Source organism: Oncorhynchus mykiss, chromosome 6, assembly GCF_057628025.1.
Source record: "Oncorhynchus mykiss isolate SJ-2025 chromosome 6, ASM5762802v1, whole genome shotgun sequence".
NCBI classification, from domain to species: domain Eukaryota; kingdom Metazoa; phylum Chordata; class Actinopteri; order Salmoniformes; family Salmonidae; genus Oncorhynchus; species Oncorhynchus mykiss.
Genome location: NC_143027.1, coordinates 82,191,497 through 82,218,761, shown reverse-complemented (window position 1 = coordinate 82,218,761; position 27,265 = coordinate 82,191,497). Strand labels below are relative to the sequence as shown.

The following is a 27,265-nucleotide window of genomic DNA, read 5'->3' as shown; positions in this document are numbered from 1 at the left end:
AAATTACTTCCTTCCTCTCCTCGTCTCCTTTACTTCATGATTATTGATCTCCTAAAACCACAGACTTCTATTAAAAACCTAAAGCCTAAAACCTTTGTCTATACATTAGAGAAAAGATGGTCATGAGACCAATGTATACATTTTGTTCACCAAGATTTTACAATAGGACATGGTGTGTTCCCTTTTAGGCTCATATATCTACAACGAATAGTCAAGGGGCCAGACCCAAAATGTGTCCACTTTGAGGTGTCAAAGGTTTGATGGCATTCAATTGTTCTATGTTTTTCACATCTTTAAATATTTTGTTGTATGGGGTCTATTCAATAGAATGTTCGCAGGCTGATAAAGGAATGTTGAGACAAGTTGGAATGTTCACATGTTCATTGAAAATGACTATCAAACAAACAACATTCTATTGGATCTCTTAAAAACCATGGGATTAGGTACATTTTTGCCTTCAGATCTAATGATTTACTTAGACTGACTCATCATTGAAACAACAATGTAACAAACTACATATTTGTTGTAGGGAAATTGGTTATAATGGGAAATTCTACAAGTCCAAGAGATCCAAAGCTGGTAGCGTATTTTTTTATAGTTTTATATAGCCACCTGTAATAGTCTGTTGTACACTGAGTGTACAAAACATTAGGAACACCTTCCTAATATTGAGTTGCACCCCCTTTTGCCCTCAGAACAGCCTCAATTTGTCGGGGCATGGACTCTACGAGGTGACAAAAGCATTCCACAGGGATGCAGGCCCATGTTCACTCCAATGCTTCCCACTATTGTGTCAAGTTGGCTGGATGTCCTTTGGTTGGTGGAACATTCTTGATACACACGGGAAACTGGTGAGCATGAAAAACCCAGCAGCTGTGCAGTTCTTTACACATTCAAACTGGTGCGCCTGGCACCTACTACCATACAAAGGCACTTACATGTTTTGTCTTGCCCATTCACCCTCTGAATGGCACGCATACACAATCCGTATCTCAATTGTCTCAAGGCTTAAAAATCCTTCTCTAAGTCCCCTTCATCTACACTGATTGAAGTGGATTTAGGTGAAATTAATAAGGGATCATAACTTTCACCTGGATTCACCTAGTCAGTGTATGTCATGAAAAGAGCAGTTGTTCCTAATGTTTTGTACACTCAGTGTGTAGAGGTGGAGTTGTCGGACCAGGCTATGATAAAGCCTGACAGTATGCTCTCGATGGTGCTCCTGTAGAACACTGTGAGGGCCCTCGGGGACAGGCCACATTTCTTCAGCCCCCTGAGGTTGAAGAGTCACTGTCGTTCCTTCTTCACCATAGTGTCCGTGTGGTTTGACCATTTTAGCTCCTTGGAGATGTGTACCAGAGGAACTGTCTCAATGGCGGCCCCGTTGATGAGGATGGGGGCATGCCCAGCCTGGTTCCTCCTGAAGTCCACGATCAATTCCTTGGTTTTGCTGACGTTGAGGGAGAGGTTTTTTACCTGGCACCACACCGTCAGAGGGCCTACCTCCTCCCTGTAGGCCATCTCGTCGTTGTTGGTAATCAGGCCTACTACTGTTGTGTTGTCAGCAAATTTGATGATGGAGTTGGAACTGTGTGAGGTCACACAGTCGTGGGTATACAGGGTATACTCCATGTTTATTGGATTTATTTTATTTCACCTTTATTTAACCAGGTAGGCCAGTTGAGAACAAGTTCTAATTTACAACTGTGACCTGGCCAAGATAAACAAAGCAGGGCGGAGGAGGAGGGAGGAGGTTAGAAACAGCCTCTCCCTCAACGTCAGCAAAACCAAGGAGACGATCATGGACTACAGGAAACAGGGGGAGGAGCCTGCACCTATTGTCATTGACAGGGCTGCTGGGGGAGGGTAAAAACCTTACAGTTCCTCTGTGTGCACATCACAGAGATCCAGACATGGCCCAATCACATCACCATCACCATCACCCTAGGTGCCTGAAGAAATTTGGCATGGCCCATTGAATCCTAAATAAGTTCTATAGCAGCACAATCGAGAACATCTTGACTGGCTGCATCACCGCCTGGATGCTTGTGCTTCTAGTTCCGACCATGCAGTAATATCTAACAAGTAATCTAACCAAACAATTTCACAACAACGACCTTATACACACAAGTGTAAAGGAATGAATAAGAATATGTACATACAAATATATGAATGAGTGATGGCAGGATGGCATAGGCAAGATGCAGTAGATGGTATAGAGTACAGTATATACAGTACATATGAGATGAGTAATGTAGGGTATGTAAACATTATATAGAGTGGCATTGTTTAAAGTGGCTAGTGATACATTTATTACATCAATTTTTCCATTATTTAAGTGGCTAGAGTTGAGTCAGTATGTTGGCAGCAGCCACTCAATGTTAGTGATGGCTGTTTAACAGTCTGATGGCCTTGAGATAGAAGCTGTTTTTCAGTCTCTCGGTCCCCGCTTTGATGCACCTGTACTGACCTCGCCTTCTGGATGATAGCGGGGTGAACAGGCAGTGGCTCGAGTGGTTGTTGTCCTTGATGATCTTTTTGGCCTTTCTGTGACATCGGGTGGTGTAGGTGTCCTGTAGGGCAGGTAGTTTGCCCCCGGTGATGCGTTGTGCAGACCTCACTGCCCTCTGGAGATCCTTACGGTTGTGGGCGGAGCAGTTGCCATACCAGGCGGTGATACAGCCCAACAGGATGCTCTCGATTGTGCATCTGTAAAAGTTTGTGAGTGTTTTTGGTGACAAGCCGAATTTCTTCAGCCTCCTGAGGTTGAAGAGGGACTGCTGCGCCTTCTTCACCACGCTGTCTGTGTGGGTGGACCATTTCAGTTTGTTCGTGATGTGTACGCCGAGGAACTTAAAACTTTCCACTTTCTCCACTACTGTCCCCTCGATGTGCATAGGGGGCTGCTCCCTCTGCTGTTTCCTAAAGTCCACGATCATCTCTTTTGTTTTGTTGACATTGTGTGTGAGGTTATTTTCCTGACACCACACTCCGAGGGCCCTCACCTCCTCCCTGTAGGCCATCTCGTCGTTGTTGGTAATCAAGCCTACCACATTAGTGTCGTCTGCAAACTTGAGGATTGAGTTGGAGGCGTGCATGGCCACGCAGTCATGGGTGAACAGGGAGTACAGGAGAGGCCTGAGAACGCACCCTTGTGGGGCCCCAGTGTTGAGGATCTGCGGGGTGGAGATGTTGTTACCTACCCTCCCCACCTGGGGGCGGCCCATCAGGAAGTCCAGGACCCAGTTTCACAGGGCGGGATCGAGACCCAGGGTCTCAAGCTTAATGATGAGTTTGGAAGGTACTATGGTGTTAAATGCTGAGCTGTAGTTGATGAACAGCATTCTTACATAGGTATTCCTCTTGTCCAGATGGGTTAGTGTAGTGTGTAGTGTGATCGCGATTGCGTCGTCTGTGGACCTATTGGGGCGGTAAGCAATGACATCTACACCAGGCGTGTCTGAGGGAGGCCCGAAAGATCGTCAAGGACTTCAGTCACCCGAGCCAGAGACTGTTCACTCTGTTACCATCTGGGAAATGGTATCAGAGTATCGGGTCACGGACCAACAGGATCTGAGACAGCTTCCACTACCAGGCCATCAGATTTCTGAAAAGCTAAACTTAGCTGTCTCCCTGCACAGACCTGCAGCTTAGAGACTATATACACCGGAGAGACTATATGTATCTTAGAAATTGTTTGCACTGACTACCCACACATACAACCCTTATACACAAACCTACACACACACACACGCACGCACGCACGCACACCCACACCCACACCCACCCACCCACCCACACACACACACACACACACACACACACACACACACACACACACACACACGCAGTCAACCCTCCTGTTCTAATATATACTATTGATTCCACTACCAGCTTTATACTTGTAAATAGAGTCCATTATTACGATGCACACTACCTCTTCTATTACTTCTACTACTTGTTATTTTTGGCTCAACTCTTTTCTGTGTTATTAATGATTAATGTACTGCATTGTTATGGGAGCTAGCACATAAGCATTTCGCTGCAAACTGTGTAAGTGACGAATACATTTTCTTAACACTTATTTTTCTTTAAACTGCATTGTTGGTTTAAGGGCTTATAAGTAAACATTTCACAGTACGGTCTAAACCTGTTGTATTCGGGGCATGTGACAAATAAAATTGGATTTGATTTTGATTATATACATATAACTGACATACTTGGGTTGTCCTCATTGTAGCACACATTTTAAGTCATTATTGGTCTATTACACTAATTATTTATTCAGTTACGCAAAATCAATGTAGTCAGAGAGGAAGAGGCAAAGCAAGAGGATTTACTACACCCAAAATCTGTCCTTGGGAGATTTTCTTATTTAACCTTTATTTAATTTGGCAAGTCAGTTAAGGACAAATTCTTATTTACAATGACGGCCGACACCGGCCAAACCCGGACGACGCTGGGCGAGTTGTGCGCAGCCCTATGGGACTCCCAATCAGAGATAAGCCCTTTTTTGTATGAGGTCTATGAGAGCGTGTCGAATAACATGGCTTGTTTGATCTAATAGAAGTTTCGTAATGTTTAGACTGTTACAAATGTACTGATATAAGTGGATGCATGTGGCATTCCGCCAACTTTGGAAGAAAAAAACGACTTAGTTGTGCCAGTTGTTCAGAGCACAGCTGCCCTGGTGCCCTCTCATTGGCTAGAAGGGTCCCACCTGATCGCACCTCGTTGAGGACATGTATTTCCATTGTTGGAGCAGTCACTCTAATGTCTTGTCAATATAATAGAAAATCTTTGATGCAGTTCCTCCCCGGCCATCTTGAAAATGGGCGCAGCGGTCTAAGGCACTGCATCTCAGTGCTAGAGGCGTCATTACATACACCCTGTTTCGGTTTGTACCACAACTGGTCCAGCGTCGTCCGGGTTTGGCCGGTGTAGGCCTTCATTGTAAATAAGAATTTGTTCTTATTTACAAAAAAACGTATTGTTCTGTGTGAAATTTGGTCTAGAATCGCTTAGCGGGCTAACGATTAGAGCACACTATAAGGAGTGTAATGACACCAAGATGTTGTCTGACTGTATCATGTACCATTCACAGATCATATAGTGTAGGTCTAAAAGAGACCTAAAATAGCCACTTTCATCAAGATACATTTTTTTTTAAATTAAATAAATTGTGATACAAATGTAAAAAGCAAGTCAAACGTATTTCCTCCCAGTGAAGTTTCTATGTGAGAATTGCCAGAAAAAGCTGAGATACCCTAAATATTTTTTGTTTGTCCTGGCGTGGAATCGCCCTTGAGCTCAAGCCAATAATAATAGCTGTACGCGGAAGTGTATTCTGTTCATCCTCTCTTGAAGTATAAATATTGGTTGTCCATATTATTCGAATCCAGAGTCATATTTAATACTGCTCTTATTCTGGTTGTTCTAGATCCACAATCTACAATATATTGTACAAATGGTATACGTTTTTTCTGCTCTCTTCTGAATGGCCCATCATAACACCATTCATTGGTTACATCACTCAAGAACACACTGTCACATAAGAAAACACACGAGGGTTGTGTAACTCGCACCCTCTGTGGTATTGACAGCATGACAGTGTCATTTGATTTACATTTCATCGATGATTGTATTTGTTTGGCTTTCAAGCCAGCATAATTGTAAGTATATGTTTAGACTACTTTATTGGCAAGCTAGCAAGAACGTTAAGCTACTTGATACTTGTTCTGCCACACTAGTCTCTGCTCTCTAACTAGATGTAGTCTCTAGGTATAATAACACATTCATATTATGGGTATTGTTCTGTCACACTAGTCTCCGCTCTCTAACTAGATGTAGTCTCCAGGTATAATAACACTTTCATATTATGGGTATTGTTCTGCATTATAATTACATTCTATTTTCAACTCCTTTTCTACAGGTTCGGACCAGACACACAAACTGGATACGTTAATGCTGGCTAAACTAAACAGTGTGCTCTATTTACCAACGCTACTGCTGGTTCGTTAGCCAGCTAAGCTAGCTAGCTAGCCTGCCAGTCAACATATACTTTGGCTAGTTATTTTTTATTACTCTGTGATATTCCCCACATTCCTATTTCTATCTTTTCTGTCGACTTAAATAAAATAATGTCATGCACATGCAGATCAGCGGCGAGATTGTTCATAACTTCTCAAAAAGGTAAGCATATTTTGCTAGCTAGCTAACTTGCTGGCTAGCTAGCTAACGTTAGTCTTCTAGCCAGCCAGCTTGCAAGTTGCACAATCATATAATGTTCAAATACAGCACAAATAATGATTATGAGGTGTTGAGAAAAGCAAACTAATGTGAAATGGGGTAACATGGTTGTTTTGCAAAGTTGTAACCTGTAACATCTACCTGCTAGCCTTGTAGCTAAAGCTAGCTAAGCTGATGTGAACTTGACTTACAGTGTTGTTACGCAAGAAATAACCATACAGTGGTGGTGCATGCATTACAGTTAGTTATTTATCCAAAGACTTTGTCAACATTTTCATGTTATGAATACATGTATGTTCAGGGGAACTTTCAGCGACGTGCCCCCTTATGCATTCATAATATGCTCAACGTTTGCTTTGCTGATTTAGAAAATGTACATTAACAGTATGTCAGTTGATTGAATCTGCTTGTACGTTCACAGGTATCCCTTCCACCAGATTCCAGTTATTTTCTATTAGCAGACCAGGAACACCTGAAGTCCGATTAACCAGAAGAGTTCCTGTGAGATCCTTCTCCGAATCATCTGTATGTTTTTCATCAAAAGATGTCAAAGATGGCTCCGGTGATGGAGGAAAGGTATGCCAAAATCAGGCCTTATTAACATGTTGTTACTATTAATAAGACATTATAAGGAGGTTACACATGCTTATGATGACAATTCTTACAATGAATTGCAATCACATCATAATGCATTGGGGCGGCAAGTAGCCTAGGCAGGTAGCCGAGTGGTAGCCTAGGCAGGTAGCCTAATGGTTAGAGCATTGGACTAGTAACCGAAAGGCTGCAAGATTGAATCTCCAAGCTGACAAGGTAAACATCTGTCATTCTTCCCCTGAACAAGGAAGTTATCCCACTGTTCCTAGGCTGTCATTGAAGATTATAATTTGTTCCTAACTGACTTACCTAGTTAAATAAAGGTCAAATAAAATAATAATGTAAAAAATATCTGTTGGCTATAAGTAAAGTTCATTGAATGTTATAATATCTTCATGACTTCCTTCATGGTGAATGATCTAGTCCCAGTAGGAGCTACAGTACCTAATCTACATTCTCTGCTCTTCCACTCTTGACAGAAGTCAGTTAGTGATGCAGGAAGTGGGAAAAGAGGAGCTTCTGGTGGCTCCGGAAAAGGAGGCAGCCAGCTACGCTGTCCTAAGTGTGGAGATGCCTGCACACATGTAGAAACCTTTGTGTGTAAGTGTTTTACTTTTCTTCTAGAGGAATTGACAAGAGAGGATAGGATTTGTGTACGGTCAAGCTTGGCACAGGAGCAAATCTCAATTATGAGAAATTGAGTGCTTTGAAAAGTGCTTTGAAACAAACAGCAAACTGTTAGCCTGGTCCCAGGTCTGTTTGTGCTGTATGGCCAACTCCTATATGGTCGTTGTTATACCAAAAATATGCCAATTGACCATACGAGTAGGCAAGACAACACAAACAGATTGGGAACCCAGGCTAGCAAACTGTGCAGTGACCCTGACACTTACTTTCTTTTAATTTATTTGAATTAATTGAACATATGGTTTATAACATGTACCAGTACCAGTACCAGTCTGAATGGCATGCACATCATGTGGAAGGGACATCATTTAAGAGAATATGGTGTTACTCCAGCTTTCAACTGATCTGCTTTACCTAGTATCTACTGGCTCAGTGCAGCTCACACATCTATAGGGAATGCCAGACTACTGGGCAACAGCTGTCAGACATATTGCGTGTTACTAACAAATAAAGTCCTTATGTAACAAATGGGTCATAGTCACAGAGCAGCTAAGTGTAACACAGGTCTAGTTTGTGTGCTTATGCCCCCACTAGCAATATCATGATCCGGCTTAGTTGGTGCCATAACATCCTTCCCCCCTCCCTCTTCCTAGCTTCAACCCGCTTTGTGAAATGTGAGAAATGTCATCACTTCTTTGTGGTGCTGTCAGAGACCGACTCCAGCAAGAGTCTCAATAAGGAGCAGGAAGCAGCCAACGAGGCCGTCAAACTGGCCTTCCAGCAGAAACCTCCCCCTCCTCCTAAAAAGGTACAGTGGAAAAGTCTTACAATGCATTATACCTGCAGGCTTTAAGTAAAGTGTTAACAAGTGGGACAAGAAGAAAAGTAGGATGGTCTGGTGGTCTAATCCGCTGCCTCAGGTGCACACATACCGCTGCAGCATGGGTTCTAATCCGCTGCCTCAGGTGCACACATACCGCTGCAGCATGGGTTCTAATCCACTGCAGCATGGGTTCTAATCCGCTGCAGCATGGGTTCTAATCCGCTGCAGCATGGGTTCTAATCCGCTGCAGCATGGGTTCTAATCCACTGCAGCATGGGTTCTAATCTGCTGCCTCAGGCGCACACATACCGCTGCAGCATGGGTTCTAATCCGCTGCCTCAGGTGCACACATACGGCTGCAGCATGGGTTCTAATCCGCTGCCTCAGGTGCACACATACCGCTGCAGCATGGGTTCTAATCCGCTGCCTCAGGTGCACACATACGGCTGCAGCATGGGTTCTAATCCGCTGCAGCATGGGTTCTAATCCGCTGCCTCAGGTGCACACATACCGCTGCAGCATGGGTTCTAATCCACTGCCTCAGGTGCACACATACCGCTGCAGCATGGGTTCTAATCCGCTGTCTCAGGTGCACACATACCGCTGCAGCATGGGTTCTAATCCACTGCCTCAGGTGCACACATACCGCTGCAGCATGGGTTCTAATCCACTGCCTCAGGTGCACACATACCGCTGCAGCATGGGTTCTAATCCACTGCCTCAGGTGCACACATACCGCTGCAGCATGGGTTCTAATCCACTGCAGCATGGGTTCTAATCCGCTGCCTCAGGTGCACACATACCGCTGCAGCATGGGTTCTAATCCGCTGCAGCATGGGTTCTAATCCGCTGCCTCAGGTGCACACATACCGCTGCAGCATGGGTTCTAATCCACTGCCTCAGGTGCACACATACCGCTGCAGCATGGGTTCTAATCCGCTGCAGCATGGGTTCTAATCCGCTGCCTCAGGTGCACACATACCGCTGCAGCATGGGTTCTAATCCACTGCAGCATGGGTTCTAATCCGCTGCCTCAGGTGCACACATACCGCTGCAGCATGGGTTCTAATCCGCTGCAGCATGGGTTCTAATCCGCTGCCTCAGGTGCACACATACCGCTGCAGCATGGGTTCTAATCCGCTGCAGCATGGGTTCTAATCCGCTGCCTCAGGTGCACACATACCGCTGCAGCATGGGTTCTAATCCGGCCCACTGCTATTTCAGGACACTCCTCTATCTTTCACCTGTATCTCTCTCTATCCAATAAACATACAGACTTTAAAAAAGTATATGGTAATCAGGATGATTATTAGACATTATAAGATGTCATATAAGTTTATGACAGGTCTTGATGCATTATAACTGCATTATACTTGCAGGCTTTAAGTAGTGTTACCAAAATAATCACAATAATGTGAAATCAGGCTGATACATCTCATTCAAACTGCATTCAACCCTTCCAGCTACTGTCTGTCCTCTTGCAATGTCCCAACACATCCACTTGTTGTGTCTGCCAGACAACGGGTGGTTCAGTCATCCGTGTTAAGTTATAGCTTACCGGGCTTTGTAACATCCGCCATACCACTGAAAGAAGAACAAGTAGAGATTGTACGACAATAGCACCAAAGAGGGACATGTGTCTATAAACTGTCTGCAGAACTTATTGGTAACATTTTACATAACACTTTACTTACAGGGGCAATCTGGGATTCAAACAACAACAATGCGGCCATCCCGCCACTTTTTTGTGTAAACAGCTATGGTTGGGGAATGGGGCTGGAGAAATGTAGACACTCTCAAATTCAAAATCCAAAAATGTATGTACAAATCAACGATAGGCCCTTTAAAGCCTGTAGATATAATGCTTTATATCTTGTTATTGGCTTGTATGAGCCGTTATAATGAATGTCTTATTATAAGGCTTATAATATGTTTTTTTCACTGTATGTGGGACATTTTCAACTGACTCAAAATGGCTGTTCTTTTAGGATCATTATAAGATTATTATAATGTGACATTGTAAGGAAAGTCATTGATGCTTATGATAAGTCTTGTAATGCATTATAACTGCATCAGGCCTTATGCTATATGTAAAGTGTTACCAAATTGTCTTTCAGATCTATGCCTACCTGGATAAGTACGTTGTTGGACAGTCCTATGCAAAGAAAGTGCTGGCGGTGGCTGTTTACAACCACTACAAGCGCATCTACAATAACCTTCCGGGAGCGGACACCAAGCCACAGGCGGAGGTGGAGAAGCAGGCCTCCCTTACTCCACGAGGTTGGTACTGTCCCTGAGCTGTCTATCTCCAGTTTGACTGTGCACCTTGAAATGTACTGTGCACCTTGAAATGTAACAGCATGCCATTCAGGTTAACAAAATGCCTTAGCCCATTTGTAATGTAAAACAGAATCACAGCTGAATGGAATGAATGGTAGGATGAAGTGTTCTCTTGCAGGCTCCTCTGCAATGGTTTGGCATGTGTACAATGGCTTCTTGCAGTCCTTCCTCATCCATGGATTTAAAGTAACGACCCAGGGTCTCCAGATTTCTATAAAATATGACCAATAATGAATTACAATATAAGTGAAATAGTTTTCCTTCCCAAAAATGGTAATTAAGTATGTTAAGAGGGGTGTGGGCGTACCCAAACAACAGAATGGCGTATACCGGTCATAAGAAATGTTCATGTGGGTAGACAGCTGATTGGTCAGCTTGATGAAATCCTCCTCTATAAGGAAATAGCAGCATTTTTAAAATGGTTTATTTGAGATAAAAGTTTGAGGTGATTTTAAGTGTTTTTTCTCCAATTTATGCTTTGGCCACTAATACTAATATGATGAGTCAACAACATTATTTGGGTATGAGTTAACAATATGAACTTTTAAAAGAGAGCTTTTCACTGGACAGTTGCTTTAAGGTTTTTACAGTTTTTTTAACCTTTATTTAACTAGGCAGGTCAGTTAAGAACAAATTCTTATTTTCAATGACGGCCTAGGAACGGTGGGTTAACTGCCTGTTCAGGGGCAGAACAACAGATTTTTACCCTGTCAGTTCAGGGATTTGATCTTGCAACCTTTCGGTTAACGCACTAACCACTAGGCTTCCTGTCGCCCCATTAGCCCAAAGTCCTGTTTGAACAGGACTTTGGGATAATGACAATGTCAGATGACAACTTTCATTCTCGTTCTGTGGAGCTAGAGAAGACAAGAGGATGAACACAGATTGACAAGTAACTCGTCCAGAATATCAGTTACATGCAGCCAGAGGCTTTCAGCACTTCTCTCACCAAAATGGTCTCTAGCTCGCTTATAGTCTCTTTCCCATGTTACCTCTCTCAGACATCTACAGTAAGTCAGTCAGTCAGTCAGTCAGACAGACAGACAGACAGACAGACAGACAGACAGACAGACAGACAGACAGACAGACAGACAGACAGACAGACAGACAGACAGACAGACAGACAGACAGGATATGGTGGCCAAATACAGACAGACAAAGACAATCAAGCAGAAATACAGACAGACAGATAGTGGCCTAGTTGTTAATCATGCACATGGTATATATATATCTCTCCACACAGTAACAATACACTGTGCCTTAGTCCAATATTTATTCACTCTCACAGTATCTCTACACAACACCCTTATTCCCTATATAGCGCACTACATTCCTAGCTGACCTCTCTCTCTCCCCTCTTGCCTCTCCATTCCCTCCCTTTCTTTACCTTCTCTCTGTCTGTTCTTTCAGAGTTGCTGCAGATCGCTGGGATCAATCCCCATGGCAATGCGCTGGGTGCGTCAGTGCAGCAGCAGAGCCAGCAGCCTGCCCAGGAGAAGAGGGGGGGCGAGGTGCTCGACTCTCACCACGCCAACATCAAACTGGAGAAGAGCAACATCGTGCTGCTGGGACCCACCGGATCAGGTGAGCTTTGGAAGAATTGGAGCACGTGCCAATCTATAAGGGAAGTCTTTTTCTACTATAGTGTACTACTTTGAGCAGAGTCTCCTGTGTCACTCTGTGATTAAACAGTTTGTCATTGGGTCAGCTCTTTAATTGGCCCTACACTGTCATAAGGCCTACGTAGGGTAGTAATGACATACAGTAGCAGTTGTCATAAATGCTCATAAGGGTGGATGGAAACTGACTTTACACAGTTATGACACGGACAGTAAGAGTTGTGCCAAGGCCCTGAATTCACCCTGCACTGCTCTGCATAAGGTGACACAGTTATGGCATTACAGATGGCATTACTGTCACGATTTCTGACATGAATCTAAAGTCAATTGCTATGCGCTAACATTTACTTTTACAACCATGAATGCCATCTGTTGCGTAGTCGTACGTAGTCTTTTACGAGTTCCCAAGAGGGGTCTAACAAAACACATACAAAATAAGTTGTAATCGGATTCTTGGCTTTGATATCTATATTACAGGAAACACAAATTGTGTTAAAGCAATAGTACACTCAGTTTTTGCTCTGTATTGAAAGGGCTCTAGAATAGCTGACTGCTGACATGCACAGTTTGTTGTGATTGCGCTAGTTAGCAACTTCCTTCAAACTGCACGCAGAGACATAAAAATTGTATCCATGAGTTCATCTCTCTGGGGAAGTAGATAAAGGGCCAAGATCCTGAAGTATCTCTTTAACACAAAGCTTTTTTAGTGTAGTATTCCTTTAAACAAAAGTTGTAAAATGGATGTGTTGGTGTTTCCTATTGCCTGACATTGATTGACATCCATATTGCAGGTAAAACCCTCTTGGCCCAGACACTGGCTAGGTGCCTGGATGTGCCCTTCGCCATCTGTGACTGCACCACGCTAACCCAGGCAGGCTATGTGGGCGAAGACATTGAGTCTGTGGTGGCCAAGCTCCTCCAAGACGCCAACAACTCTGTTGAGAAAGCACAACAAGGTATATGCTATAATGTGTTACTTACTTGCTTGTGTATGTGAATCCCTGTGGTTGTGTGTGACATGTGACATCAGTATGACTATCTTATCAAGTAGTGTACTTTAAGCACATCAACTTCATTCCTTGTCCTAAGAGTTGGTAGAGTTTTGATGCTGAATGATTTCATTGGATAAAGAAAAGTTTATGAAACTGAATCTGTCCGACTAGCTTATCAGTTACTGTACTTGTAGCAGATCAACTTCTCTAAATGCCCTAAGAGTGGAAGTTTTTGAAAGTAAATAACTAAATTAAAGGCACAGTAGGCAGCTGTTTTGATGAGCCGACCAAATGCACATAGAAATGTTATAGATCTGTCATTCTCATTGAAAGTATGTCTGAGAAGCGGTAGATCCATTCTATGTGTGCTATTTTTCTGTGCTTCCGGCTTTTGCTCGTTTTACTTTGAGTTTTGTATACCATCTTCAAACATCTGAAAACAATATATTTGTAGTTATTGAAAATATATTTCTTAGTGGTTTAGATGGTACAACGATGCTCTACACTATTCAATACTTCTTTTGTCGCATACACTGAAATTAAGCGAACCATTAGAACTTTAGTAACCAGGAGATGGTGCAGTGATTTCTTCCTATTGTACCTTTAAAGATAGAAAAGTGAGACAGTGTAGGCCCACATTTTTCGTGACTGCTGTGCAACATATATATTGCATGTGTGACGAACCAAGGTGAGGCAAAATATTATTGTGTGGTAAAAATGTTGATATACTGTATGCTAACTCGCTCTGAATGGTGATTGGTTCTCGTTCTCTTCACTGATTGGCCCTCGCAGGCATCGTGTTCCTGGATGAGGTGGATAAGATTGGCAGTGTGCCCGGAATCCACCAGTTACGAGACGTGGGGGGTGAGGGAGTACAGCAGGTCAGTGTATACTGTGTATAGATAGATATTACAGTGGTTTGATTATTTATAGATATGTAGATCTGTCACTGTCAGGCTGTACAGTCCTGCCATGAACACTGTTTGCCCTGTCGGTTATAAAACCTGTAGATCCGGTCGCTTCATAACAGATTTCCTTGACCTTTCACTGCATTGTCTGTAAAAAAACACACTTGTTGACTTGTTGATCTCCCATAAGGATTCCAACATGGGATCATACATACCTGTTACAGTGGTTTCCCATCCAAACTTTACTTGGCGATACTTCCTTAATTGTCTATTTGGAAAGCTTGTGTCTTATAACTTTCAGTGTCTAGTTGCCCTTGAAACTCAGACAATTAAAAAATGCTCTGAGTTAAATCAAAAGTAAAAAACAAATAAAACATGTTAACACCATGTGATAAATTCCCTCATTACCCTTCCACCATCTTGGCTGTTGCCTCCCTTCGCAATATTTGCTCTAGATGTTTGATCGCCCAGAAACGACTAGGGCAAAGATGTTCAAGTATGAGGAGAGGTAATGAGAGAATTTCTCCTGGTGCAAAAACATTTATAGTTTTGGAAGAGGTTGAGAAGAGGTTTAGGAAACACTGGGTTATTGTACATTGTGTGTGTCTTATAATGTCCTCTGTTTGGTGGTCGTTTGGTAGGGTCTACTCAAACTCCTGGAGGGTACTATCATCAACGTCCCAGAGAAGAACTCCAGGAAGTTGAGAGGTGAGACGGTCCAGGTGGACACCACCAACATCCTGTTTGTGGCCTCCGGTGCTTTCAACGGCCTGGACCGGATCATCAGCATGAGGAAGTGTGAAAAGGTAAGCATTTCAATGTCAACATTTTAATTACGAATTTTATTTAAATTGAATTTCAAATTTTTAATAACTACATTTTCTGTAAAGGAATTTCTTGTGGAGTGGTTCATACAATAAACAAACTGTACACAAATAACAGTCAATAAAGAATGAAACTAGACTGCCGTCCCTGTGTGGCTCTGGCCAAATGTACTATACTAGACTAGATAAGGAGGCTGATATTTCAGACAGACCCTTCATTTTGTGGCAAGGTTGCATTTGTAAGTGCAGGGGTTTTGGTGTTACCATAAGTGATATTGCACTGAATCAGTGTATCCTGGACACTGAAGCTCTTTGATCAAGTGCCTTCAGAAAGTATTCATACCCCTTGATTTAATCCACATTTTGTTGTTACAGCCTGAATTCAAAATGGATTAAATATATATATTTTTCTCTCACCCATCTGCACACAATGCCCTATAATGAAAAAAAAGTGAAAAAAGTGTTTATTAGAAATGTTAGCAAATGATATTTACAATTAAATACAGAAATATCTAATTTACATAAGTATTCACACCTCTGAGTCAATACTTTGTAGAAGCACCTTCCACACTTGGATTATGCAACATTTGGTTAGGTCAGGGTGTGACGAGGGTAGCTTGTGTAGTTTTTGTATTGTCTAGGGGTTTTTGTATGTCTAGGGGTTGTTGAATATCTAGGTGTTTATATGTCTATGGTTGCCTAGATTGGTTCCCAATCAGAGGCAGCTGTTTATCGTTGTCTCTGATTGGCGACCATATTTAGGTAGCCATATTCCTAGGGTATGTTGTGGGTTATTGTCTATGTGTAGTTGCCTGTCAGTACTCGTGTCGTATAGCTTCATGGTCGTTTTGTATGTTTATTCAGTGTTTATTCTTCATTCAAAGAAGTATGTATTCTTATCACGCTGCGCCTTGGTCTTCTCATTATGACGAACGTGACAATAGGTGCCCTTTGCAAGGCATTTGTAAACCTGGTCTTTGTGGTTGAATCTGTTTAAAATTCACTTCTTGGGACCTTACAGTTAATTGTATGTGTGCGTCACAGAGATGAGGTAGTCGTTCAAAACACTATTATTGCACACAGTGAGTCCATGAAAATTATTGTGACTTGTTAAGCAAATCTTTGCTCCTGAACTTAAGGCTTGCTATAACAAAGTGGTTGAATACTTATTGACTCAAGACATTTCAGCTTTACATTTTTTATTAATTTGTAAACATTTCTAAAAACATAATTCCTCTTTGACATTATGGGGTATTGTGTTTAGGCCAGTGACCCCAAATAGTATATTTAATCCATTTAAATTCAGGCAGTAACACAGTGAAATGTGTAAAAAGTAAAGGGATGTGAATACTTTCTGAAGGCACTGTATCGCCATGACATTACAAGGTAAATGAGGACAACTTTAGTTGTGTTTACAACGCTCTCAACCTGATACAGTCCAGTTACTGTGAACCAATCCTAACTTGAAATTGGTGTGTAAAAATGTCCTTTCACGATTTGCGTGAAAATCCAAGCTATTTGTGCATAGGCCTATCTCAAGTTAGGATTCAGCCTTGGGTCAGAAAAGACTGCAAATGTGGGTGGGATTAGTAAGGTTCAAGGGGCGGTCAAGAAGATTTGGGTATTCGTAGCAGATTCACCTGTGTGTATACAGTGCCTTCAGAAAGTATTCAGACCCCTTGACTTATTCCACATTTTGTTTCGTTACAGCCTTATACTAATATTGATTAAATTGTTTTTTTCTCCCTTATAAATCTATACACAATACCCCATGATGACAAAGAAAAATTGTTTTTTAGAAATATTTGCAATTTTTTTTAAATAAAAAAACTGAAATATCACTTGTATTCAGACCTTTTACTCAGTACTTTGTTGATGCATCGAGACTTCTTGGGTATGACATTACAAGCTTGGTACACCTGTATTTGGGGAGTTTCTCCCATTCTTCTCTGCAGATCCTCTCAACCTCTGTCAGATTAGATGGGGAGCATTGCTACACAGCTGTTTTCAGGTTTCTCCAGAGATGTTTGATTGGGTTCCACTCAGGAACATTCAGAGACATGCCCCGAAGCCACTCCTGGGTTGTCTTGGCTGTGTGCTTAGGGTCGTTGTCCTGTTGGAAGGTGAACCTTCGCCCCAGTCTGAGATCCTGAGCGCTGTGGAGCAGGTTTTTATCAAGGACCTCTCTGTACTTTGCTCTGTTCACCTTTGCCTCGATCCTAACTAGTCTCCCAGTCCCTGAAAAACATCCACACAGCATGATGCTGCCAACACCATGCTTCACCTTAGGGATGGTGCCAGGTTTCCTCCAGACGTGACACTTGGAATTCAGGCCAAAGAGTTCAATCTTGGTTTCATCAGAGCACAGAATCTTGTTTCTCATGGTCTGAGAGTCTTTAGGTGTCTTTTGACAAACTCCAAGCAAACTGTCATGTGCCTTTTACTGAGGAGTGGCTTCGGTCTGGCCACTCTACCATAAAGGCCTGATTGGTGGAGTGCTGCAGAGATGGTTGTCCTTCTGGAAGTTTCTCCCATCTCCACAGAGAAACTCTAGAGCTCTGTCAGAGTGACTATCAGGTTCTTGGTCACCTCCCTGACCAAGGCCCTTCTCCTCTGATTGTTCAGTTTGGCCAGGTGGCCAGCTCTAGGAAGAGTCTTGGTGGTTCCAAACTTCTTCCATTTAAGAATGATAGAGGCCACTGTGTTCTTGGGGACCTTCAATGCTGAAGAAATGTTTTTGTACCCTTCCTCAGATCTGTGCCTCGACACAATCCTGTCTCTGAGCTTTATGGACAATTCCTTTGACCTTATGGCTTGGTTTTTGTTGTGACATGCACTGTCAACTGTGGGACCTTATATAGACAGGTGTGTGCCTTTCCAAATCATGTCCAATCAATTAAATTGACCACAGGGTGACTCCAATCAACTTGTAGATATATCTCAACGATGATCAATGGAAACAGAATGCACCTGAGCTCAACTGCGATTTTCATAGCAAAGGGTCTGAATACTTATGTAAATAAGGTATTTCTGTTTTTTATTTTTAATACATTTGCTAAAATTTCTAACAACCTGTTTTCACTTTCTCATTATGGGATATTGTGTTAAGATTGCTGAGGATTTTTTATTTAATACATTTTAGAATCAAGCTGTAACGTAACAAAATGTGGAAAATGTCAAGGGGTCTGAATACTTTCTGAAGGCACTATATGTTTTGTTATTATGGAGAAAAGTTTAAAAAAGAACAAAATAGACAATGCAACATAAGTACAAAATCAGCCAACATCAGCCTATAGTAGCAGAACTGTCCCTCTTTAACTGAATCCCTCCTCTCTGCAGTATCTGGGCTTCGGAACGCCGTCCAATATGGGACAGGGGCGTCGGGCGGCTGCGGCCGCAGACCTGGCCAACAGCAGCGGAGCGGAGATGGACGCCGTGCTGGAGATCAAGGAGAAGGACCGACTCTTGAAGCACGTGGAGGCCCGGGACCTCATAGAGTTTGGGATGATCCCCGAGTTTGTGGGGCGCCTGCCTGTGGTGGTTCCCCTGCACAGCCTTGATGAGGAGACCCTGGTTAGGATCCTGACGGAGCCACGCAATGCTGTCATACCACAGTACCAGGCCCTGTTCAGCATGGACAAGGTGGAGACTCATTATTGTTATTATTAGTGGTGGTGGTAGTAGTAGTAGAAGTATTAGTGTTATTGGTGGTGGTAGAAGTAATAGTGGGGTTAGTGGTGGTAGTAATAGTCATAGTAGTAATAATCGGTCCCTTCAGGATTTTGCCATTCTGTACATAAAACAGTCATTGCAATATTATTGCATAAAACTGCCGATCACCCCACATTTCCAGCATAATGTGATTCAGTCGATCCAGACGCAAACAAACGTTTTCCCTCATCGCATATTGCCACAGCAAAATAAAGCATTTATGCCTGCAAATATCACAACAAATCTCTGCCAAATCCTGGAAGGACTGAGTTGTAGTAGTAGTAATATAAGTAGTAGTGGTGGTAGTAGTAGTAATATTAGTAGGAGTAGCAGTAGTAGCAGCAGTAGTAGTAATAGTGTCCGTAGTAGTAGTAGCATCAGTAGTACTATAGCAGCAGTTGTAGTAGTAATAGTAGCAGCAATAGTAGTAGCTGTGATAGTAGCAGCAGATGTAGTATTAGCATCAATAGTAGTAGGATCAGTAGTAGCAGTAGTGATAGTAGTCGTAGTAGCAGCAGCAGTAGTAGTAATATAAGTAGTAGTAGCAGCAGTTGTAGTAGCTGCAGTATCAGTAGTAATAGTAGTAGCAGCAGCATTATCAGTAGTAGTAATAGCGGCAGCATTATCAGTAGTATCAGTAGTAGTACCAGCAGTTGTAGTAGTAGCAGCAGTTGTAGTAGTAGCAGCAGTTGTAGTAGTAGTAGCAGCAGCATTATCAGTAGTAGTAGTAGCGGCAGCATTAACAGTAGTATCAGTAGTAGTACCAGCAGTTGTAGTAGTAGTAGTAGCAGCAGTTGTAGTAGTAGTAGCAGCAGCATTATCAGTAGTAGTAGTAGCGGCAGCATTATCAGTAGTATCAGTAGTAGTACCAGCAGTAGTAGCAGCAGTTGTAGTAGTAGCAGCAGTTGTAGTAGTAGTAGTAGCAGCAGTTGTAGTAGCTGCAGTATCAGTAGTAATAGTAGTAGCGGCAGCATTATCAGTAGTATCAGTAGTAGTACCAGCAGTTGTAGTAGTAGTAGTAGCAGCAGTTGTAGTAGTAGTAGCAGCAGCATTATCAGTAGTAGTAGTAGCGGCAGCATTATCAGTAGTATCAGTAGTAGTACCAGCAGTAGTAGCAGCAGTTGTAGTAGTAGCAGCAGTTGTAGTAGTAGCAGCAGTTATAGTAGTAGTAGCAGCAGTAGTAATGGTAGTAGTGATATAAGTAGCAGTAGTAGCAGTTATGGTAGTAGCTGCAGTTGTAGTAGTAGGATCAGTGGTATTAGTAGTAGTAGGATCAGTAGTATTAGTAGCAGCAGTTGTAGTAGTAGCAGCAGTTGTAGTAGTAGTAGCAGCAGTTGTAGTAGTAGTAGCAGCAGTTGCAATAGCAGCAGTAGTAATGGTAGTAGTGATATAAGTAGCAGTAGTAGCAGTTATGGTAGTAGCTGCAGTTGTAGTAGTAGGATCAGTGGTATTAGTAGTAGTAGGATCAGTAGTATTAGTAGCAGCAGTTGTAGTAGTAGCAGCAGTTGTAGTAGTAGTAGCAGCAGTTGTAGTAGTAGTAGCAGCAGTTGCAATAGCAGCAGTAGTAATGGTAGTAGTGATATAAGTAGCAGTAGTAGCAGTTATGGTAGTAGCTGCAGTTGTAGTAGTAGGATCAGTGGTATTAGTAGTAGTAGGATCAGTAGTATTAGTAGCAGTCGTACCAGCAGTTGTAGTAGCAGGAATAGTAGTAGTAGCAGTAGTAGTCGTACGAGCAGTTGTAGTAGCAGGAATAGTAGTAGTCGTTGTAGCAGCAGTTGTAATAGTAGCATTAGTAGTGATAGTAGTAGTAATATAAGTAGCAGTGATAGTAGTAGTAACGCCGTCATCCCCCAGTACCAGACCCTGTTCAGCATGGACAAGGTGTTTCAGGAGGGGAGGTGGTGTGGGATGGAGGAAGGGTGTGCGTACTTTCCTGTATTTATCTGTGTTTGGATGTGCACACACTAGTGTCTGTGTACATACATCTGTGGGTTCTGATGTCTTTGTGTGTGCCCTCCAAAAAAGTTGTGATGACTTCATTAACACTTTAATTACCTTAATCTCATTCCAGTGTGAACTGAATGTAACTCCAGATGCCTTGAGAGCCATCGCCAGGTTGGCTTTGGAAAGGAAGACCGGTGCTCGTGGGCTAAGGTCCATTATGGTAAGCACCTCCAATATATATTTTGAAACGTACAGTAATGTATAAATTGTGATTTACATTTTAAAATGTATATTTAAGAATATGAAATGTAATTGTTTTACATGCATTTTGAAATGTACGTCTTAAACCTTTGATGGTGGCGAGTAATATTCCTTCTCTTGTCTTTTTAAGGAAAAATTGCTCCTTGAACCCATGTTTGAAGTGCCACACTCAGACATCATGGCTGTTGAGCTGAACGAAGACGTGGTCCAAGGGAAATCAGTGCCTGTGTATGTAAAGTAAGTATTCATAATTACCTGAGACTCAACTCGGTTGGGGACAATACAGTATTAAAGTGTATAAGTAACATGCTGACCACTCCGCTCACGTCACGTGCGTGAGTGTTGCAAAATAAATGTAAACATACATGTTATTCAATTATTGCATCCACACAGCTCGCGGGCGCCAACGAGCATCTGCGTTACCAAGCGCTAAAATAGAAGTCAGTTCTATTTGTAACGCTGAAGGCTGTGGAAGTCCTGCCTCTCCCATCTCCTCATTGGTTTATAGAAGCAGATACCCACGTGCCGTCTCCTCATTGGTTATACCCACGTGGGTGATTGAAAGATGAACTGAGTTCGGTCGGTCATCATGGTAACTATGGAAGTTAGATATCAATCGCCATATAAAGTCCAAAGAAGAAAAGGCCTGGAAGGAGGAGAGATGACTAGAAATTATTTGGTTGACCATTTTATGTGTGGATTAATTGTCGGAGGAGAGGACCTTGTGCATTTCAGGTAAAATAACAACTCAACGTTTATATCCCAGGACAAATTAGCTAGAAACGGCAAGCTAGCTAAATATGACAAATTAGCTAGCAACTGCAAGCTAGCTAGCAAAATTGCCATAAATGTTTAATGTTTTTTTGACCTGTCCCCAAATTAATATAATTGGTTCAGAGTTTGTGTTAATATTTCAACCTGCGTATCATGATCGCGTTTGATGTGGTGGGACAAAATCAATTTGCGCACGATGGCGCAAGCGCTCGGCCGGTTTGGGTTTGGCGTAAGTAACAGTCATCAAAATGGAAACCTTACTGGAGACCTAGTCATTTTTAGAGGCATGAAGCAGAAGTAGCTAGTAAAGGACAGCAGGAGCTGTAGCTAACTTAACGTAAATAATCCTAGCGAGGTATCCAGGTGCTCTTTTACAAACTTCAGATGTGCAGCAATGTTTTTTTGGACAACAGGGGCTTCTTCCATGGTGTCCTCCCATGAACACCCTTCTTGTTTAGTGTTTTACATATCGTAGACTCGTCAACAGAGATGTTAGCATGTTCCAGAGATTTCTGTAAGTCTTTAGCTGACACCTGACCTCATTGAGTATTCTGCGCTGTGCTCTTGCAGTCATCTTTGCAGGACGGACACTCTTAGGGAGAGTAGCAACAGTGCTGAACTTTCTCCATTTATAGACATTTTGTCTTATCGTGGACTGATGAACATCAAGGCTTTTAGAGATACTTTTGTAACCCTTTCCAGCTTTATGCAAGTCAACAATTCTTAATCTTATGTCTTCTGAGATCTTTTGTTCGAGGCATGGTTCACATCAGGCAATGCTCCTTGTGAATAGCAAACTCAAATTTTGTGAGTTTTTTTTTTATAGGGCAAGGCAGCTCTAACCAACATGTCCAATCTCGTCTCATTTATTGGACTCCAGGTTAGCTAACTCCTGACTCCAATTAGCTTTTCAAAAAGTCATTAGCCCAGGGGTTCACATACTTTTTCCAACCTACACTGTGAATGTTTAAATGATGTATTCAATATAGACAAGAAAATACAATAATGTGTGTGTTATTGGTTTGTCTATTGTTGTGACTAAGATGAAGATCAGATCAAATTTTATGACTAATTTATGCAGAAATCCAGGTAATTCCAAAGGGCTCACATACTTTTTCTTGCAACTGTATATACAGGGGGTACCGGTACAGAGTCAATGTGCAGGGGCACCTGTTAGTCGAGGTAATTGAGGTAATATGTACATGGCGGTAGAGTTATTAAAGTGACAATGCATAGATAATAACAGAGAGTAGCAGCGGTGTAAAAGAGGGGGGAGGGCATTGCAAGTAGTCTGGGTAGCCAATTGATTAGATGTTCAGGACTCTTATGGCTTGGAGGTAGAGGCTGTTTAGAAGCCTCTTGGACCTAGACATGGCGTGCAGGTACCGCTTGCCGTGCGGCAGCAGAGAGAACAGTCTATGACTAGTGTGGCTGAGTCTTTGACAATTTTTAGGGCCTTCCTCTGACACCGCCTGGTATAGAGGTCCTGGATGGCAGGATGCTTGGCCCCAGTGATGTACTGGGCCGTACGCACTAGCCTTTGTAGTGCCTTACGGTCAGAGGCCGAGCAGTTGCCATACCAGGCAGTGATGCAACCCGTCAGGATGCTCTCGGTGGTGCAGCTGTAGAACCTTTTGAGGATCTGAGGACCCATGCAAATCTTATATGGTGTGGTTTCACAGCAATTTAATTGAAAATACAGTTTTTTACCATGACTTTTCATTTATTTGCAGCAGAATTTAATATTTTTTTGTGTGTCTCCAGAGCACCTGCTAAAGAGTCTGAGGAGGAGTATGACTCTGGGATAGAGGAGGAGAGCTGGCCAAGGCAGGCGGATGCAGCCAACAACTAACAAACAAAAATGGAAAATGGAACTTCAGAAATTGCCATTTCGATTTAATAAGCTATGGCATTTTACAAATACCATTATTGTAACTTCAAATGTAATTATGTCATCTGAATTACATCAGTGTTGATCATGATGATGTAGGTTATGCAATTTCATACATCGGAAAAAGTTTGTTCCCAAATTGTTGCAAAGGTTTAATTAACATTAACCAAGTATTCTCTACCCATCTTTCCCAGAGAGAGAGAAAAGGAGAAAGAACGTTATCCTGTTTAAATGTAAAGATACTTTTACTTTTTCTCATAAAGTAGCTAGTGTCTCTTTGTGATAAGTACTTGTTTGGGAAACCTTAATGGAAATGGATTGTATCAAGTCCAAAATCTATTTTCTCTTATTTTGTTTTGACACCATTTTATTTTTGACAGTCAAGGATTAAGGTAAATTTGGTTTTAACCACCATGTCTTTCTGATGTAATTTAAGGAAGCCATTTTGTTTCTTCACAACTCTGACGAGGTCAGCCAGGTCATAGAAACCAGCGTTCTTTACAGAACAAGTATTTATAGTCAAATTGTTAACCTTTTCAAAAAAGATCAGTTTGGCTGCTCTGTGGTGGATTTCAAATATCCAACACTGGAATTACTAGTATACTGTATGTACAGTTAGTATGCCATGTATGAGATGAAACGTGTAAGATATCTGGGGTCGAGATAGGGGGGGTGACTTAAATTGATCCCAATCAGCTTTGATAATGTCAGATTTTCAGCACATTTTCCCATTGTGGTTGTTTTTGACGTTTCTTTATGGAACCGTTTAGAACTACCTACACATTTAATGAAGCCATGACATCACTGGTGTTTTTAAATGAAAACATACCAGTCTTTAGAAATGCATTGTCTGATTTGCTCAACACTATACACTGAGAAACTGTTCATTCAATGCAGTTTCTTTAAAAGAAGCTGGGCTTTTTTGTACACTTTATATACAGATATAACATTTTGAAATCTCAGACAGTAAGGGCCTAGAATCTAGATAATTTGCTCAATTCCACTTTGACCCTTAGACCCTAACCCCTAGGCACCTGTGTAGATCTCAGAAGATTTGATAGGTGTTAGCAATATGGTAACAGTTTATTCTTTCTCTTATGGGTTTCTGTGATGTTGGTTACACCCATCCAAACCTTTCAAATCTACACAGGGACTTTATCTTGGAGCTTATGTTGCGTTCATAACCGAGTGGGAAGGTGGTAATTACCAGCTGTGAAGTCGTAAATATCAGTTGGATGCATTCACATGCTTTGAACTCATTGAGAAACGCTGATTGGCTAATGGCAAACAAGCTGCGTCAATCATAAACTAAAAGTACAGCTATCATGCTTGTAAACATATGTGTTCAAAAACATTAATAGATAGCTTTTTATAAATAATGTTTTACTGCATGTAACTGCCTAAAATGCTGTTATCGAGATAATTTCCTTAGTGGGTGACATCAGAGGTCAACATGTGGGAGAAGTTGGCGCTCAGGAATGATATATGAGTTTCCTACTAGTAATTACCAGTTGGAGGGGCGTTCAAGTAGGTTTTGTATGTGGTAAATAACACCTTCCCACTTGGTTATGAACACAGCATAAGGTCTTGATTTAGAGTTGGGCAATTGTGTGATGTACAGTCCATCAGAACTGATGCCATCTGTGTGGCAGCAACCCTATTTTGCTCTGAATAGTTGTGAACTTATGTAAATGTGAGACTTTAATAAATATATTAATCACTTAAGAGTGTTCAGAGGTTGTTTGATGAACTATAGTTGTCCAGTGTTCTTCAGTCCTGGTGGGTTTATTTAGTCCAAGCCACCCAAAAACATGCACCCTCATCAGTTTTTATAGGCTGCGGTTACACAGGCAGCCCAATCTTGATATTTTGCAAATTAGTGGAAAAAGATCTGAATTGGGCTGTCTGAGTAAATATTTATATTATTATATATATAATTTTATATACAGTGTGGAGAACAAGTATTTGATACACTGCCGATTTTGCAGGTTTTCCTACTTACAAAGCATGTAGAGGTCTGTCATTTTTATCATAGGTACACTTCAACTGTGAGAGACGGAATCTAAAAATCAAAAAAATCCAGAAAATCACATTGTATGATTTTTAAGTATTTAATTTGCATTTTATTGGATGACATAAGTATTTGATCACCTACCAACGAGTAAGAATTCCGGCTCTCACAGACCTGTTAGTTTTTCTTTAAGAAGCCCTCCTGTTCTCCACTCATTACCTGTATTAACTGCACCTGTTTGAACTCGTTACCTGTATAAAAGACACCTGTCCACACACTCAATCAAACAGACACCAACCTCTCCACACTGACCAAGACCAGAGAGCTGTGTAAGGACATCAGGGATAAAATTGTAGACATGCACAAGGCTGGGATGGGCTACAGGACAATAGGCAAGCAGGTTGGTGAGAAGGCAACAACTGTTGGCGCAATTATTAGAAAATGGAAGAAGTTCAAGATGACGGTCAATCACCCTCGGTCTGGGGCTCCATGCAAGATCTCACCTCGCGGGGCATCAATGATCATGAGGAAGGTGGGGGATCAGCCCAGTACTACACGGCAGGACCTGGTCAATGACCTGAAGAGAGCTGGGATCACAGTCTCAAAGAAAACCATTAGTAACACACTACGCCGTCATGGATTAAAATCCTGCAGCGCACGCAAGGTCCCCCTGCTCAAGCCAGCGCATGTCCAGGCCCGTCTAAGGTTTGCCAATGACCATCTGGATGATCCAGAGGAGGGATGGGAGAAGGTCATGTGGTCTGATGAGACAAAAATAGAGCTTTTTGGTCTAAACTCCACTCGCTGTGTTTGGAGGAAGAAGAAGGATGAGTACAACCCCAAGAACACCATCCCAACCGTGAAGCATGGAGGTGGAAACATTCTTTGAGGATGCTTTTCTGGAAAGGGGACAGGATGACTGCACCGTATTGAGGGGAGGATGGATGGGGCCATGTATCGCGAGATCTTGGCCAACAACCTCATTCCCTCAGTAAGAGCATTGAAGATGGGTCGTGGCTGGGTCTTCCAGCATGACAACGACCCGAAACACACAGCCAGGGCAACTAAAGAGTGGCTCCGTAAGAAGCATCTCAAGGTCCTGGAGTGGCCTAGCCAGTCTCCAGACCTGAACCCAATAGAACATCTTTGGAGGGAGCTGAAAGTCTGTATTGCCCAGCGACAGCCCCGAAACCTGAAGGATCTGGAGAAGGTCTGTATGGAGGAGTGGGCCAAAATTCCTGCTGCAGTGTGTGTAAACCTGGTCTGTAATTGCAAACACAGGTTTCTCTACCAAATATGAAGTTCTGCTTTTCTGATGTATCAAATACTTATGTCATGCAATAAAATGCAAATAAATTACTTAAAAATCATACAATGTGATTTTCTGGATTTTTGTTTTAGATTCCGTCTTTCACAGTTGAAGTGTACCTATGATTAAAAAAAATTGACCTCTACATGCTTTATAAGTAGGAAAACCTGCAAAATCGGCAGTGTATCAAATACTTGTTCTCCCCACTATATATTTATATTAGTTATTTTAAAAATGTCACAATTATCTATGAGCAGAAGAGGAACTTCTCTCTCGCTCTTCTCAATTTAGTTTAAGGGGCTTTATTGGCATGGGAACCACATGTTTACATTGCCAAAGCAAGTGAAATCGATGATAAACAAAAGTGGGGAAAAAATAGGAATAATGA

At 42.1% G+C, this 27,265-nt stretch overlaps 1 protein-coding gene across 1 annotated transcript; it reads left to right on the top strand.

Moving 5' to 3' along the window:
- Window positions 1–5,312: 5,312 nt before the first annotated feature.
- On the top strand, window positions 5,313–25,282 carry LOC110526686 (ATP-dependent clpX-like chaperone, mitochondrial). Its single transcript, XM_036981174.2, has 14 exons — window positions 5,313–5,672; window positions 5,933–6,192; window positions 6,671–6,825; window positions 7,323–7,443; window positions 8,124–8,278; window positions 10,411–10,573; window positions 12,044–12,217; window positions 13,044–13,208; window positions 14,037–14,125; window positions 14,794–14,958; window positions 18,316–18,618; window positions 20,759–20,851; window positions 21,023–21,129; window positions 23,431–25,282. Exons 2-14 carry the CDS (start codon window positions 6,141–6,143, stop codon window positions 23,516–23,518), a joined length of 1,830 nt encoding a protein of 609 aa, XP_036837069.2. The 5' UTR covers window positions 5,313–5,672; window positions 5,933–6,140; the 3' UTR covers window positions 23,519–25,282.
- The last annotated feature ends 1,983 nt before the right edge of the window (window positions 25,283–27,265 follow it).